This window comes from Heteronotia binoei, chromosome 15 (genome assembly GCF_032191835.1).
Source record: "Heteronotia binoei isolate CCM8104 ecotype False Entrance Well chromosome 15, APGP_CSIRO_Hbin_v1, whole genome shotgun sequence".
Lineage (NCBI taxonomy): Eukaryota > Metazoa > Chordata > Lepidosauria > Squamata > Gekkonidae > Heteronotia > Heteronotia binoei.
Genome location: NC_083237.1, coordinates 16,988,753 through 17,001,926, shown reverse-complemented (window position 1 = coordinate 17,001,926; position 13,174 = coordinate 16,988,753). Strand labels below are relative to the sequence as shown.

At 45.2% G+C, this 13,174-nt stretch overlaps 1 protein-coding gene across 1 annotated transcript; it reads right to left on the bottom strand.

The window, feature by feature from the left end:
- On the bottom strand, positions 1 to 924 carry LOC132584285 (olfactory receptor 8U9-like). Its single transcript, XM_060256135.1, has one exon. It carries the CDS (start codon positions 922 to 924, stop codon positions 1 to 3), a length of 924 nt encoding a protein of 307 aa, XP_060112118.1.
- Between the last annotated feature and the right edge of the window lie 12,250 nt (positions 925 to 13,174).

Sequence of the window (13,174 nt, the reverse complement as noted above, 5' to 3'; positions counted from 1 at the left end):
TTATCTTCGCAATATTTTGGCCACTGCCGCATGGATGTCCTTGTTGCGCAAGGTGTAAATGATAGGATTGAGAAGTGGAGTCACCAACACATAAAAGACTGCAACTTGTTTGTCTGCATCAGAAGCTGAGCTTGACCTGGGCCTCAGAAACATGGAAACAACAGTACCATAGTACAAGGAAACTACCAGCAAGTGGGAGCCACATGTGGAGAAGGCCTTGCGTCTTCCAGCAGTTGACTTCATTTGTAACACAGTGGAAAGTATTCGCGTATATGAGGTCAGGATAGCTGCAAGTGGACCTCCCAGGAGTATCCCTGCCAACACAAAAATGATGGCCTCCGTGATATGGGTATCCCCACATGCCAGTTTTAGCACGAGAGGCAACTCACAGTAGAAGTGGTTGATGCGGTTGGGTCCACAATAGGGGTGGCGGAGGACGCAGCCCACATATACGAGAGCAGAGAAGAAGCCACCAGCCCAGGAGGCTGAAGCCAGCTGCAACTGCCGTCCCCTGTCCATGGTGACACAGTATTCCAGGGGATAGCAGATGGCCAAATAGCGGTCGTAGGACATGACACCCAGCAGAAGGAATTCAACAGTGCCCAGGCACGTGCTGACATACATCTGAGCTGTGCAATTTCTAAAAGAAATTCTTCCATTTCCAGCCTGGAGGTGAGCCATCATCTGGGGCATACTGGTGGTGACATAGCAGATTTCTAGGCCTGCAAAATGCTTCAGGAAGAAGTACATGGGTGTGTGGAGATGAGGGTCAGCCCGGATGACCAAGATGATCCCCAGGTTCTCCAGGACTGTAATTGTGTAGATGAGGAGGAGGATGACAAAGAGCAGGATCTGAGATCTTCGGTGGCTGGTGAGTCCCACCAGGATGAACTCAGTGATAGATGTGAGGTTCTCAGACCTCATCCTGCCCTCCTACTTGTAGAGAAAGAACAGCAGTGAAAGAAAGCAACATTCACTGGCTACCGGCGAGCCCTTAAAGAGGTGAGTCCATGTGCACCACTAGCATAGTCAACCCAGAAGTTAGCTCTTAATACTCAAGCATGGTGATCAAATGGTTGCAGGATTCTCCCTGAATTCAGATGGTGAAGGAAAACAACTCAGATATGTCCAGGATTGGTAGAAGCTAAGCCTATTTCAGTAGGCTGAGATTCTTGGAATTAAGAAGTCCCAAATAAAATTATTCCATTAAACGGAAATTGCCTTCCAATGCAGTGAAACTGTGTGTGAATTTGTAACTGTTTAACTCAGAGTTCTGCCACCTCTTGCTGTAAACAACCAAATTCTTATCGTATTTCCTGTTTTATCCACCAAACCACTAAGCAGTAAAGATGAGACTGTAAATTTATTTCATTCTGTTGTGAAATAAGATATTGGTACTAATCACTCAAGGAGAAGGGGAGGAGAAAAATGGTAGAAATTACCTCAGAATTCTAGTCTGCCTCTCCAAGCTTCATCTACAATCCCAGAATATGATTTGACACAGTTATTTGTTAAAAGTGCCTTACTGACCACTTGCAATCTGCAACATAATCTAAATGGTCACTGCTAATGGAAGGCATGAAGTTATAGAGCTGAGGGCACATCTGGCTGTCAACACCTTGCTTGTTGGCCTTCCAGAAGTATCTAGTCAGACACTGTTGGAAACAGGACAACATCTATCACTCCCACAGGCAGCCTCCATTTTATCTCCAGTAGATAGTGCTCAGGTGACCGACTCCTACTTTTGCTATATTTCTGATACATTCAGTTAAACACCATTCCCCCAGATTCTTTCATCAGTTTGGCTACTGACCCCCCTACTTCAGGGGTTGGCTGCCTGTTTTGTTTTTTTTAAGAAATAGTTAATATCATCAAAAAGCAAACATTAATAAAATCAAGTTTAAAATACTGGATTTTTTCTGTGTCAATTACTGCTGTGTATGGAAAACTTCTCCAGCAAATGTGCAAGATATCTGTTAATTTAATTTTCAAACAAACTAAGTATATCACAAAAGAACATAGTGTTGGATCCAGGAGTAAATCTCTGCTAATGGAAAAATGACAATTTTTCTTGCTTTCTCTTTCTACTTCAGACCTTTAATTCCTGAATCATGGTGTTTGTTAGAGTCCCTTGTCTCCCCTAACAGCATTTTAAGGGCTGACAGGAGAGGTGACAAAGTCTCACCATCCTCATTTATTTATTTATTTAGTTTATTACATTTGACTTATATCCCGCCCTCTCTGCAAGCGGACTCAGGGCGGCTCACAGTATCATTTGCACAGTTAAACTAATAAAATATATAGAACCATAATTTACAATTCACAGTTTAAAAACATATTACAATTTTTAAAACCGTTATATAGTGCTGAATCCATACATTATAAGCGGCATTAAAATTCCAAACAGTGATCACCGGCATTCTGTGTGATGTCCGGTGGCAGCCATCTTTCCATCAAGCATCGAAGGCCTGCTTAAACAACTCGGTCTTACAGGCCCTGCGGAACGCAGACAGATCCCGCAGGGCCCGTACGGCTTCTGGAAGGGCATTCCAAAGCTCTGGTGCTGCCACTGAAAAGGCCCTAGATCTTGTCACGCATAGCCTGGCTTCTTTTGGTCTGGAGACCGAGAGTAGGTTTTTTGCCCCCGACCGCAGTGCTCTCTGGGGGATATGCGGGGAAAGGCGGTCCCGTAGATATGCAGGTCCCTGACCATAAAGGGCTTTAAAGGTCAATACCAACACCTTGAAGCGAACTCGGAACACAACAGGTAGCCAGTGCAGCTCTTTCATGGAAATCCCTCCCAACCCTGGAAGTTACTACTGGTTCAAACCCATGTTCTTAAGTATCCTTCCTGAGGTCTTTTCTATATGTACCTTTCAGCAAATGCTTCAGTAAGTGAGGAGAGTTCAGAAAGAGTCAGACTTTAACAACAGTGTATTAGTAAGGAGTCAATCAGCTAAGAGAATCAAATGAGCACTTCCCTAACTCTTTGCAATTCACAATCATACCCCTAGATTTCTCTTTTCTTGGTGTGTGCCACTCTAGCCTTCCACACTCTTTATGGCTGCACAGGAGTCGGGAACAAGTTTGGATGTTCCTTTCATCAGCTCCTTCGGCTGTGCATTGGCCACACTTGTGTGAGCTACAACTGCTGCTTTTACTGGCTTGTGTTGCCTGATGGGTCTAGAGTGTTCTGGCTCAGTCTGAGGGTGGGAAGGATGGAGGTGGTGGATGAGCAGATTAGTGCCAGGGAGGGGGAGAAGGAGACGGTGGTTGCCCAGAGCTGAATTCATAACCTGAGTCTATTAACCAGGGTCTAGAACTGTTCCATAAGCTTAAAGCAGAGCATGAACATAAGAACATAAGAACATAAGAGAAGCCATGTTGGATCAGGCCAACGGCCCATCAAGTCCAACACTCTGTGTCACACAGTGGCAAAAAATGTTATATACACACATACACTGTGGCTAATAGCCACTGGTGGACCTGTGCTCCATACACTGTGGCTAATAGCCACTGATGGACCTGTGCTCCATATTTTTATCTAAACCCCTCTTGAAGGTGGCTATACTTGTGGCCGCCACCACCTCCTGTGGCAGTGAATTCCACATGTTAATCACCCTTTGGGTGAAGAAGTACTTCCTTTTATCCGTCTTAACCTGTCTGCTCAGCAATTTCATCGAATGCCCACGAGTTCTTGTATTGTGAGAAAGGGAGAAAAGTACTTCTTTCTCTACTTTCTCCATTCCATGCATCATCTTGTAAACCTCTATCATGTCACCCCGCAGTCGACGTTTCTCCAAGCCAAAGAGTCCCAAGCGCTTCAACCTTTCTTCATAGGGAAAGTGCTCCAGCCCCTTAATCATTCTAGTTGCCCTTCTCTGCACCTTCTCCAAAGCTATAATATCCTTTTTGAGGTGCGGCGACCAGAACTGCACACAGTACTCCAAATGAGACCGCACCATCGATTTATACAGGGGCATTATGATACTGGCTGATTTGTTTTCAATTCCCTTCCTAATAATTCCCAGCATGGCATTGGCCTTTTTTATTGCAAACGCACACTGTCTTGACACTTTCAGTGAGTTATCTATCATGACCCCAAGATCTCTCTCTTGATCAGTCTCTGCCAGTTCACACCCCATCAACTTGTATTTGTAGCTGGGATTCTTAGCCCCAATGTGCATTACTTTGCACTTGGCCACATTGAACCGCATCTGCCACGTTGACGCCCACTCACCCAGCCTCAACAGATCCCTTTGGAGTTCCTCACAATCCTCTCTGGTTCTCACCACCCTGAACAATTTAGTGTCATCCGCAAACTTGGCCACTTCACTGCTCACTCCGAACTCTAAATCATTTATGAACAAGTTAAAAAGCATGGGACCCAGTACCGAGCCCTGCGGCACCCCACTGCTTACCGTCCTCCACTGCGAAGACTGCCCATTTATACTCACTCTCTGCTTCCTATTACTCAGCCAGTTTTTGATCCACAAGAGGACCTGTCCTTTTACTCCATGATTCTCAAGCTTTCTAAGGAGCCTTTGATGAGGAACTTTATCAAAAGCTTTCTGGAAGTCAAGGTAAACAACATCTATCGGGTCTCCTTTGTCCACATGTTTGTTCACCCCCTCAAAGAAATGCAACAGGTTAGTGAGGCAAGATCTTCCCTTGCAGAACCCATGCTGAGTCTTCCTCAATAACCCGTGTTCATCAATGTGCCTACTCATTCTGTCCTTGATAATGGTTTCTACCAACTTTCCCGGTATTGAAGTCAGACTGACTGGCCTGTAGTTTCCCGGATCTCCTCTGGAACCTTTTTTAAAGATGGGGGTGACATTTGCTACCTTCCAGTCCTCAGGAATGGAGGCAGATTTCAATGAAAGATTACAGATTTTTGTTAGAAGATCCACAAGTTCAACTTTGAGTTCCTTCAGAACTCTCGGATGTATGCCATCCGGACCCGGTGACTTATTAGTTTTTAATTTGTCTATCAGTTGTAGGACCTCCTCATTTGTCACCTCAATCTGACTCAGGTCTTTCAACACCCCTTCCAAAATTAGTGGTTCTGGGGCGGGCAAAAAGTTCTCATCTTCTACAGTGAAGACGGAGGCAAAAAATTCATTTAGCTTTTCAGCCATTTCCCTATCCTCCTTCAGTAATCCTTTTACCCCATGGTCATCCAAGGGCCCCACTGCCTCCCTGGCTGGTTTCCTACTTCTAATATATTTGAAGAAAGTTTTATTGTTGGTCTTTATGTTTTTTGCAATATGCTCCTCATAGTCCCTTTTTGCCTGCCTGATCACAGTCTTGCATTTGATTTGCCACAGCCTGTGTTCCCTTTTACTAATCTCACTTGGACTGGTTTTCCACCGCTTAAAGGAGTCCTTCTTACCTTTTACAGCTTCCATTACTTTATTTGTTAACCACGCAGGCCTTTTCTTATGCCTGTTTGTGCCTTTCCTAACTTGTGGTATGTATTTTATCTGAGCTTCTAGGATTATAGTTTTAAATAGCGTCCAAGCTTTCTCAAGGGTTTTGACCGTATGTACCTTTCCTTTCAGTTTCTTCCTCACATGCCTCCTCATCTCAGTGTATTTACCCCTTTTAAAGTTAAACGTGGTTGTGGTGGTCTTTTTGGACAACTCCCTATTTATACAAACGGTGAAATCAATAACATTATGGTCACTGCTCCCAAGCGGCGCAATCACTTTTACATCTCTCACCAAGTCTTGGGCATTACTTAGGACCAAATCCAGGATCGCCCCACCCCTGGTAGGTTCTGAGACCATCTGCTCCATAGCACAGTCATTGAGAGCATCAAGAAACTCAATCTCTTTCTCTCGACCAGAACACATATTGACCCAATCAATCTGCGGGTAGTTAAAATCACCTATTACAACACAGTTTTTACGTTTAGCCGCTATCTTTAAGCCTTCCATCATATTATAATCGTCCTCTCTCTTTTGATTTGGTGGGCGATAACAAACTCCCATAGTTAAATTTCCTTTTGGGCCCTCTATTTCAACCCAAAGCATTTCTAAAAGTGAATCTAATTCTCTGATCTCAGCCTTACTGGACCGTATATCCTCTCTGACATACAGAGCCACCCCACCTCCAACCCTTCCCTCCCTATCCTTCCGATATAGCTTATATCCAGGAATCACCGTGTCCCACTGATTCTCCTCATTCCACCAAGTTTCTGAAATTCCCACAATGTCTATGTTTTCTCCCAGCACTAAACATTCCAATTCACCAATTTTACTTTGAACACTTCTAGCATTTGCATACAAACATCTATAATTTCCCAGGCGAGCTAGGCCCGCCACCTTCCTCCTGCCGCCTCGAGACACTGGCAGACAGTCCATATTGTTTGTCACCTTCACAGTGGACAACTCCGGTCCGTTACCCGGTAGAAAAATAGCAGCTAACCCTTCATCTCTTTGAGACGAGTCCTCCCGAACCAGAGACATTTCATCTCCTGTCGGCTTTCCCCCAAGATTTAGTTTAAAAACTGCTCTGCCACCTTTTTGATTTTAAGCGCCAGCAGCCTGGTTCCATCCGGGGACAAGTGGAGACCGTCTCTTTTGTACAGCTCCCGCTTGTTCCAGAAAGCATCCCAGTGCCTAACAAACTTAAACCCTTCCTCCTTACACCATCGTCTCATCCACACATTGAGACTTCTAATTTGTGCCTGTCTCTCCTGCCCTGCACGTGGAACAGGTAGCACTTCCGAGAAGGCTACCTTGGAGGTCCTGGCCTTAAGTCTCCCGCCTAGCAGCCTAAATTTTTCCTCCAGGACCTCACGACTGCATTTCCCCACATCGTTGGTGCCAACATGCACCACGACCACAGGCTCCTCCCCAGCACTGTCTATCAGTCTATCTACTACACGCGTAATGTCCGCTACCTTCGCACCAGGCAGGCAAGTCACCATACGGTCAGTACGCGGTTTCGCCACCCGGCTGTCTACTTGCCTAATGATCGAATCACCAACTACCAATACCCCCCCTCTCCCCCTGCTCAGGGATGGTTCCTTGGCGCGAAAGGATTCCCGCTCACCGACTGAAGAAGAGGTCCCTTCTGAGGGCGCATTCCCCTTATCCTCAGCACGGTGCCCTGTTCCCTCTCGACCCTCACGCTCTCTGGCAGCAACGGGGCTGCTACGTTCAGAGCGGGGCTCATCTAATACGCCCCCGAGAGTCTTCCCCAAGTGCCTAACTGACCGTCTCTGCTTCTCCAGGGCAGTCACCTCGGCCTCAAGGGTACGAACTCGTTCCCTGAGGACCAGGAGCTCCTTGCATCGAGCACACACCCAAGACTTCTGTCCTTTGGGCAGATAGTCATACATGTGACACTCAGTGCAAAACACTGGAAAGCCCCCAACCCCCTGCTGGCATTCTATCTTCATTGTATATATATATATTAAAATATACAGTCCTCTTTAAATGCTGTTTAAGTGGCTCCCCTTCTGGCGGGTCAACTTACCTAAACTTACCTTATTGGGAACTTACCTTATTTGGAGAACAAGGAAGCCAGGGATCTGGGTTCCTGCTCCTTAGAGAGCCCCTAGGCGAAGAGCCACAGGCCAAGAGCCCTTTAGCTCTCGCCCTTCGGCTCGCGCCAAAGGCTCGCGCCTTTGGCAAGGCGCAGCTTAAAATGCAAAGAGGTGGAGCAGGGCACTCCTCAGCAATCACTCTCAATCAGCAGCAATCACTCTCAATCTCTTTCACCCTTAAGGCAGTCAACCAAACAAAGAGCAGTCAACCAAACAAAGAGCAGTTCCCCAGCTATCACACCTTAGAATTTTAGGCAGCCCCACAAACCTTAGAATGTAGTCCTTCAAAACTCAGAAATTCTCAGCAATTTCTCCAGCTGTCTCAGCTATCAGAGCTGCTCTGCTCTGCTCCTCCCAGACCTCTGTGAGATGTGCTCAGCCTTTGGCAAGGCGCAGCTTAAAATGCAAAGAGGTGGAGCAGGGCACTCCTCAGCAATCACTCTCAATCAGCAGCAATCACTCTCAATCTCTTTCACCCTTAAGGCAGTCAACCAAACAAAGAGCAGTCAACCAAACAAAGAGCAGTTCCCCAGCTATCACACCTTAGAATTTTAGGCAGCCCCACAAACCTTAGAATGTAGTCCTTCAAAACTCAGAAATTCTCAGCAATTTCTCCAGCTGTCTCAGCTATCAGAGCTGCTCTGCTCTGCTCCTCCCAGACCTCTGTGAGATGTGCTCAGCCTTTGGCAAGGCGCAGCTTAAAATGCAAAGAGGTGGAGCAGGGCACTCCTCAGCAATCACTCTCAATCAGCAGCAATCACTCTCAATCTCTTTCACCCTTAAGGCAGTCAACCAAACAAAGAGCAGTCAACCAAACAAAGAGCAGTTCCCCAGCTATCACACCTTAGAATTTTAGGCAGCCCCACAAACCTTAGAATGTAGTCCTTCAAAACTCAGAAATTCTCAGCAATTTCTCCAGCTGTCTCAGCTATCAGAGCTGCTCTGCTCTGCTCCTCCCAGACCTCTGTGAGCATGGCTCACTTCTGGCAAAATGAGTTGCTAAAGAAAGCCACCCCATTAAAGTTACCTTACTTTTTTCCCATTTACAATGTTTATTAACTTTTTAACAGAATAAACCACTGCACTTCTTGCAAGTAATGATGTTTCATACATAATATGGTTACATTAAAGCATAGGTCAACTAAAGATATATCAAAACTCTTGTTAAAATACTACACAATTTAGGCTGTTAAACTAAAAGTCGATTAACATAAAGTACTACTGATAAACCAATTACCTAAAAACAAAACAGAGACTGATACAGAGCATTATCTGGTAAGATTTCTTGTTGCATTAAAAAAGAAACTATAGGACACCAAGGTTGTACGATTTTTTTTTCTCACAAAGGTTTGGTGAAGCAAAGCAAAGACTAGAAACATAGAATCATAGAGTTGGAAGGGACCTCCAGGGTCATCTAGTCAACCCCCTGCAAAATGCAGGAAACTCACAAATGCCTCCCCCTAAATTCACAGGATCCGCATTGCTGTCAGGTGGCCATCTAGCCTCTGTTTAAAAGCCTCTGACTAGCATATACCAATTTACTAAAAATAAAATACTATAAATAAAACCTGTTAAGCCAACTTTGTAATGAAGGAGATTTGTTATCGTTCCATTTTTTAGTTATCAGGTTTTTTTGCAATTGCCAATGCTACGGTACCATATCTCTTTTATGCTTGTCTAAAGTTACCTTACTGATGACAAGATTGTTGATGCTGAGTCCTGGAACACAACATCGCACCACGTTGCTTGTGAAATCTGTCACGGTTTGGCTGACATCATTGTCCTTGGTCGAGTGAACAAAGTGGTTTGGGATCTAGACCACACTTGGGAGGGAGACTGAACTTTAGAACTGCTCAAAAGTCACCTTGAAGAAGATCAGGCAGTATACTGGCATTCCAGTGTCCACATAATGGGCAAAACCATGGAGAGAATATATGGTGGCTGTTAGTGGTATGGTCCAGCTACAAAGAATGGATCTTACCATTCCATGTTCCTTCAAGATGGGTGTGCCTGTCTCTAGCGATGATTTCCCTACTTTGGATTGCTGTACAAAAAGATAATGATGGAGAAGCAATTTTTTTGAGTGGTTGAAAGTTGAAAAAGGAAATCTACAATAGAAACTACAATCTTGCGTCTATTTACATGAATGAGTAAAACACATACAGCTGAATATGTGGATCATGAAATACTACTGTTTGGAAGATGACACAGAGCTTGCTCCTATTGTCATCTAGAGGCTCTGTTAGAATGAGGGTGTAGTCATGTCCAGCATTTCCAATGAGTTCTCTGACTTCCTGGACAAGGGTAGAAGCAGCTTTATACAGAGACATACAAATGGTCATTCCAGTCTAGCACTGACTTTTTTGGTTGGCAGCACCTTTTCAGACCTTTCTGTGCCCAAATCATTCAGCTGGAGGTTCCAGAGACTTATGCACATATGAAGCTGCCTTATACTGAATCAGACCCTGGGTCCATCAAAGTCAGTATTGTCTACTCAGACTGGCAGCGGCTCTCCAGGGTCTTGAGCTGAGGTTTTTCAGGCGTATTTGCCTGGACCCTCTTTAGTTGGAAATGCCAGGGATTGAACGTGGGACCTTCTGCTTACCAAGCAGATGCTCTACCACTGAGCCACCGTCCCTCCTCTTCACTCATGCAGAGCATCTGCCCACCACTAACCTGAGCCACCTGTAAAGGTTCACCTTCAGGTGAGTTTTCAAGCTTTTGCCAATGCTGGTAAATGCAACTTAAGCATTCTCTGTTAGAAGAAAGGGATACTTCATCTCCCCGTTGTTTCTCATATTTAGTGGAAAAGATGCAAGGACTGACTAAGCTAAAGAGGACTATGGCTTTCCTCCACAGAGACTGCTCCAATCCCTTTGCTTCTGGCTCATTAAGAGTCTTTTGTTAGTTACCTAATTTTGTTGTCTTCAAATAAGAAATTATGAACTCCAAATGGCCTCTTTTGAATATATAATGCTGGTATATAATTAGGGTTGTATGTATATTATGGGCAAGGTGTGTTCTGCTCCTCTGGGAATGGAGTTGCAACTTGCAAGCTTTCTACAAGGACTTTGGACTTCAACAAGAACAAAAACAGAATGAATCCACAGGAGGTCAGGATAACAGAGAGGGATCAAGGAGTGCAAACACAAATGTCCCCCAAACAGTGTCCTCTGTGACATGGGTATCTGCAGATGCAAGTTTTAGCACCAATGTCAGCCAATGCTCACTCTAATCTCTGGAGTCTTGTGAGCAAAAATTCTACTTTGTGAGCTGCTGGCATTGATGTTGTGAGCTACTGCATAAACTAGTTTGCTCTGGGATCATTTTTCCTGAGCTAAGACAAAAATGTGTGAACTGGAAGCTAAAAAACTGTGAGCTATCTCACACTAACTCAACATAGAGGGAACACTGATGGCAGCTCGTGCAAGAAGTGGTTGATGCGGTTCAAGACACAAAAAGAATAATGCAAGGCACACCCAATGTTTAATGCAGCAATGTGGAAATAACATGCCCAGGAAGCTATAGAAGCTTCCATTGGTGCCACCAGTCCATGGCAACGGCATATGTGGAGCACATGGGATGTCCTTGTAGTACATGAGGCAAAGACATGGTGCTCTATCCAAGAATTTTTTGGTATTTGCGCATTTGTGTTTCTGTGTGTGTGTTCCCCAGGGCTCTTTTTCTAGTAGAATGGGGGACACCATGGCTCTTTTTCTAGTAGGAGCTCCTCTGCATATTAGGCCATGTCCACCTGATGTAGCCAATTTTTCAAGAGCTTAGAGGGCTCTAATTACAGGCCTACTATAAGCTCCAGGATGATTGGCTACATCAGGGGGTATGACCTAATATGCAGAGGAGCTCCTACTAGGAAAAGAGCCATGGTGTTCCCAATTCCTGGAAGTCATGGCAACCTCTGGGGACTCCTACTGGGGCATGGAGTACATTCAAAGGAGTAGCTTGATAGCCTGCCTCCACCTCCCAACTCTGGTATTCTTTGGAGGCCTCCCATCCATATAGTTGCCAGGGTCAGCCCTGCTTAGCTTCCATGATCTGATGAGGTCGGGCTTGCCTGAGCTATCCAAGTCATGACTCTCCAAGAAGAACTCTCGAGTGAATTTGAAGGCTAAGCATCATCTTCCACATCCCAAGCCACTGTTGATCCAGATGGCCGGGGAGGTGCCTTGGAGGTGCCCCAGCAACTAGGTACCACTTTTAGAGCCAGTTCCCAGTAAGTTGGAGATGGGTTGAGGGCAGGAGCAGGACAGCAGGCAGAAGTGTGCATGTGGACATGCTTTTTTGGGGTGCTCGCCTGCTGTCCCTAGGGTGCCTTAAAATGCCCCTCTGAACCCAGCCTACATGTCCATGCATGGTCACTGGAGATCGCTGATCAGTGACTCATAATTTTTCTCTCTCTCTCTGCAAAGCCCTCATCTTCCTGCAACTAAATATCACAGTGAGGGGTGGGATGGGAGGTTTCCAGTCTTCATTGAAGAAAAAGAATATGCACAGTTCTCAGGTTCACAGGGATTAATTTAGTCAATAAACCTTCCATTTTTTGCATATGTCCTCATGTGTGGCTGCTGCCATTCAGATGAGTCTTTCTGGTAACTGTCTGGTAGGGTTGCCAATGTCCAGGTATGGACAGGGGATACCCTGGTTTGGAGGCCCTCCCCCCGCTTCAGGGTCATCAGAAAGTGGGAGAGAGGGGGAGGGAAATGTCTGCTGGGCACTCCATTATTCCCTAAGGAGAATGATTCCCATAGGATAGAATTGATCCGTGGTATGTGGGGCTCTGCGGGGCTGTTTTTTGAGGAAGAAGCACGGAATTTTCAACATAGCATCCAATGCCTCTCCTCTAAATACCCTTCAAGGTTCAAAAGGATTGGACCAGGGGGTCCAATTCTATGTGCCCCCAAAGAAGGTGCCCCTATCCATTATTTCCAATTGAGGGAAGTCATTTAAAAGGTGTGTGGTCCCTTTAAATGTGATGGCCAGAACTCCCTCTGGAGTTCAATTATGCCACAGTCTTGCTCCTGGCTCCACTCCAATGTCTCCTGGCTCCACCCCCAAAGTCCCCAGATATTTTTTGAATTAGACTTGGCAACCCTACTGTCTGGTGTTCACACTTACTTGTGCCTCCCTGAAGAGACCATAAGATGTACGTTAATGTGAGCAAGCAGAAAGGGATTTCAGCTTCTTTCCCCCTCTCCTATCTCTCTGTTTGACCTGTGCTGTCAGCAGTTTGTCCAAACAACTGTATGAAACATGGGTAAGATTCTTCCAAGGGGTCCAGTCCATTTAAACCCAGAGATTATGGGTTTAAGAAAACTTTTATCAAGTGTACATAAACTCTAGAAAAACAGATTTGGGGGACTACCTCTGTTTGTGTGAACTGCCATCAAAAAGAAGCTGACCCTCGGCATCCTCGTAAGTTTTTCAAGGCAAGTGATAAAGCAGAAAGTGTCTGCTATGGCCTTAGTTTGCAAAGACTAAAACACTCTCAGATACACAAAGGTCCGTTTAAACATTCTATTCAGATCTTATCTCCCAGTTGCTGACACTGAAATCTGAAGGAAAGCTCTTTGTTTAGTCTTCGAATATCAATTTCATCTG

Coding starts and splice junctions, on each gene's coding strand:
- LOC132584285 (XM_060256135.1), bottom strand. CDS start 924: ATGAGGTCTGAGAACCTCACATCTATCACTGAGTTCATCCTGGTGGGA.